The sequence below is a fragment of the Octopus bimaculoides genome, chromosome 5 (genome assembly GCF_001194135.2).
Source record: "Octopus bimaculoides isolate UCB-OBI-ISO-001 chromosome 5, ASM119413v2, whole genome shotgun sequence".
Taxonomy (NCBI): Eukaryota; Metazoa; Mollusca; class Cephalopoda; order Octopoda; family Octopodidae; genus Octopus; species Octopus bimaculoides.
Genome location: NC_068985.1, coordinates 7603762 through 7607740, shown reverse-complemented (window position 1 = coordinate 7607740; position 3979 = coordinate 7603762). Strand labels below are relative to the sequence as shown.

Below are 3979 nucleotides of genomic sequence, written 5' to 3'. Positions count from 1 at the left end.
TATATATATATATATCTCATCATCATCATCATCATCGTCGTCGTCGTTTAACGTCCGCTTTCCATGCTAGCATGGGTTGGACGATTTGACTGAGGACTGGTGAAACCAGATGGCTACACCAGGCTCCAATCTGATTTGGCAGAGTTTCTACAGCTGGATGCCCTTCCTAACGCCGACCACTCAGAGAGTGTAGTGGGTGCTTTTTACGTGCCACCGGCACAAAGGCCAGTCAGGCGGTACTCTTTTACTCTGCTATTTGTTTCAATCATTTGAGTGTGACACACGTACAGACACACATTCACAGTTTTATCGATGTAGATACATATACAAAAATGCATGTGTGTATATGCACCTCTGAATATATATGTGAAGTGAAAAAAGAGTTAGAAACTAAAGATAGACTAACCACACCATCACACTGGGTTTCTATGGCTTTTTCATAAAAAAAAAAATTAAATTAAACAAAAAGACACAAGTTGCTTTATTTACAATCTTTTATTCCAAATTTCTTTCAGGTCATTTCTCACTTTCAAACAGATCATCACAGCATAATGTTATTAATAATAATAATTATTTCAAATTTTGGCACAAGGCCAGAAATTTTGAGGGAAGGGGCTAGTTGATACCATTGACCGTAAAGGGTCAGAATGAATGCTACAAGGCATTTTTGCCAATGCTCCAATGATTTTGCCAGCTAGACACCTTAATACTACTGCAACTGGAATATTCTTCAATTTGCTGACATTGGCATGAGGAACACATGAAGCATTGTGTAGACATCTGATGTGAATTGAACACTGGACCCTTCCTGCAAAAAATTAAAATTGTCAATCACATTAAAGGAAATGAAAATAGGAAAACAGATAAAGAAAGAAAGAGAAACAAAAAGTGTGAGAGAAGTAAATAAGAAAGAAAAAAGACCATGACAAGTACTGCCCCCCACCACTGACTGTTTTTCTCTGAGAAATCTCAAGGAAAATGAGTTTAGGTTTTAACCCTTTCATTACTGTATTTCTGTTGAGATGCTCTGTGTTTCTTTCAATTAATTTCAAATATAACAAAGAATTTAGTAAAATAACTTAGTTATCATTAAGCTAGTGTTAGGAAGATAAATTGTGACTAAGGTTTGATGGAAGATTTTTATTCAGAACTTATGAAAACAAGAACATTTGTACTCAGAACTAGAGACGGTTTCAGCTGGGTTGGTATCAAAAGGGTCAATATGATATTAGTAATGTTCTACTATAATTTACTACTACTACTACTACTACTACTACTAGGTTTTTATAACAATAATTTTAATAATTACATGAGAATCCAGGCTAATACTTTTTATCATAAGCATGAGGGAAGGGGTTAGTTGATTATATCACCCCCAGCGCTCTGGCACTTATTTCAACCCCAAAAGGATGAAAAGCAAAGTCAACCATGATGATATTTGAACTCAGAACATAAAGACACAGACAAAAAGCTGTGAAGCCTTTTCTCTAACAAGCCAACAGTTCTCCATCGCCTTAATGGCTAATCTAATATATTGGCGTCAAAATTTGGCATAAGGCCAGTAGTTTTGAGGAAGGGGACAAGTTAATTACATTGACCCTAGTGTGTAACTGGTACTTATTTCATTGACCCTGAAAGGACAAAAGACAAAGTTGACCATTTGAACTCAGAACGTAAAGACAAACAAAATACTGTCCAATGTGCTAACAATTCTGCCAGGACAAATTGCCTTAAGGACTGATCTGATATAAATGCAAGATATTTAATATTGATGGGAGACATTTTAATTAATAGATACATTTTCAGACTGCATCACGCTGCCCTTAGATGCTGTAAAGAGAAAGAGGAATAGATAACACAGTATGGATTTAGAAGTCACATGCCAGCTCTACATAAAAAGCACCCAATACACTCTGTAAAGTGGTTGGGGTTAGGAAGAGCATCAAGCCATAGAAACCTTTTTACATGCCACCGGCACGAGGGACAGTCCAGCGGTACTGGCAATGGCCATGCTCAAATGGTGTTTTTTACGTGCCACCTGCACAAGGATGGAAAGACGTTTACAGCACCTAGGTTTCCCAAGCGCTCACCCATCTAAGGACTAACTAGGCTCGACGCTGCTTAACTTCGGTGATTGGACGAGAACCAATGTTTTCAAAATGATCAAATCATGCAGGATTTTTCAACAAAGCATGATGGTAAAAAAAGTAGAATTTTTTAAATGTTTCTAATTTAAACTTAACTCCCCCGCCTCACCTACAATTTTACATTAACTTTTCTCTGCTGGCAAAGGTGAGACAGGCCATCACATCCTGAGTTAGTCCTTATACAGAGTTACTGGCCTCCTAAACAGGTTAGGGGCAGATGGCATGTCTTGTTCACATGTTCCCTTTTTGCAATAGTTTCTATGGAGGGATGTGCCCTAACACCAACTATTTTATAGAGTGTGCTAGGATTGAGCCGGGAACCACATGATTTGCAAGCTAAACATCATAGCAACACAACCATGCTTGTGCCTACAAAATAAACACTTTAACATTGCAGCTGTTGTGATCTAGAATTGAACCTGCCTCTAATGTAACAACAGGGGTTGAGCAAAACAGGAGCTGAAAGAGCAAAGATCATACTTACACACATGCTGTTCACTTGTTAAAAACCTTTCACTGAATCATCTACTTGTATGAGTGTGGAGGCTGAGGAAACTTCTTGAGTAATTTGTTCACTTCTGCTGCGGAAAGTTTGTTTCCAGTTTGAGGAGGTTGATTCTGTAAGAAACATAAAGGATTTGGAAGTGACTTCGAAGTATTTGTAACAACACCAGCAACAACAACGACAGTAGTGAAAGAAGCTGTAAGTTAGTGGTTTCTTGCAACCAAAAGCCAGAAGACCCTTGGGAATAGAAAATGGGTAGAATATTTGGGACAGATAATGGCTGGTTTAAATAGTAAAAGGTCAAACTAAAGCCTTCCATCAAAATTTCTTGCTAATTTATGTTCCAGAAATCAGCTCCTCCACCACCACCACCACAGGAGCCAGTCAGGCGGCACTGGCAACAACCACACTCGAATGTTGCTTTTTATGTGCCATTGGCACGGGACCAGTCAGGCAGCACTAGCATTGACCATGCTCGAATGGTGCATTTTACATGCCACTGATACAGGTGCCAATCAGGGGGTACTGTCATCAGCCACGGCAATTTCACTTGCCTCAACAGGTCTTCAGAAGCGCAGTTTATTGCCATTATTGCCCAATGCCATTTTTGCTATTATTGCCCAATGATTGAAGGGTCCTCTTAAATGGGCTGGTCATGTGACACTGGCACAGGCCACGGTTAAAAAGTCTAATTAGATTTTTCTTTTTGAAGAAGATTTGGAAAATGGAATCTATCTGTAGAGGCTTTTTTAGTACCAGGTCCATACATCAGTTGCCGTTCTTCTGCACAGTTGATACAGTGTAAAGTGTGTAGGATAAATATAGAAAGAAAGTTTAGATAATAATGATGACAGTGATGATAATGATGATGGGGGGGTGTTGATGATGATGGTGGTGGTGGTGGTAGTGATGTTATTTCTTGAAAATCTTCCAGAAGGAAAATGGATAATGGAGTTTTTTTATCCACAGAGATTAGTGGAGAGAGTACATACCGTAGACGCCGCATAGCATTTGTTAAACGCCTTTACTTCCTTCTCGCATCCTTTCATGGAAAAATCTGAAGACTTCCAGCAAGTCAGCAACAATCCAATTTCCTCAAGGCAGGGTGCAGCTAGAGAAGAGAAAAAACAATGTTTTATAAGTAAAGGTGCGGGTGTGACAGTGTGGTAAGTAGCTTGCTTCCCAACCACAGGGTTCTGGGTTCAGTCCCACTGCGTGGCACCTTGGGCAAGTGTCTTCTACTATAGCTTCGGGCTGACCAAAGCCTTGTGAGTGGATTTGGTAGACAGAAACAGAAAGAAGCCCATTGTGTGTGTGTGTATATATA

General features: G+C 39.3%; 1 protein-coding gene across 1 annotated transcript in view; it reads right to left on the bottom strand.

Annotated features, from left to right (window-relative positions):
* Positions 1 to 476: 476 nt before the first annotated feature.
* Positions 477 to 3979, bottom strand: part of LOC106868707 (coiled-coil-helix-coiled-coil-helix domain-containing protein 1) — a 15212-nt gene continuing 11709 nt past the window's right edge. Inside the window, exons 2-4 of the mRNA XM_014914094.2 lie at positions 3645 to 3763; positions 2632 to 2765; positions 477 to 808 (exon numbers count right to left, since the gene is read on the bottom strand). Coding sequence (XP_014769580.1) covers positions 2673 to 2765; positions 3645 to 3763 — 212 coding nt within the window. The 3' untranslated portion in view covers positions 477 to 808; positions 2632 to 2672. The remainder of the gene's footprint in view (positions 809 to 2631; positions 2766 to 3644; positions 3764 to 3979) is intronic.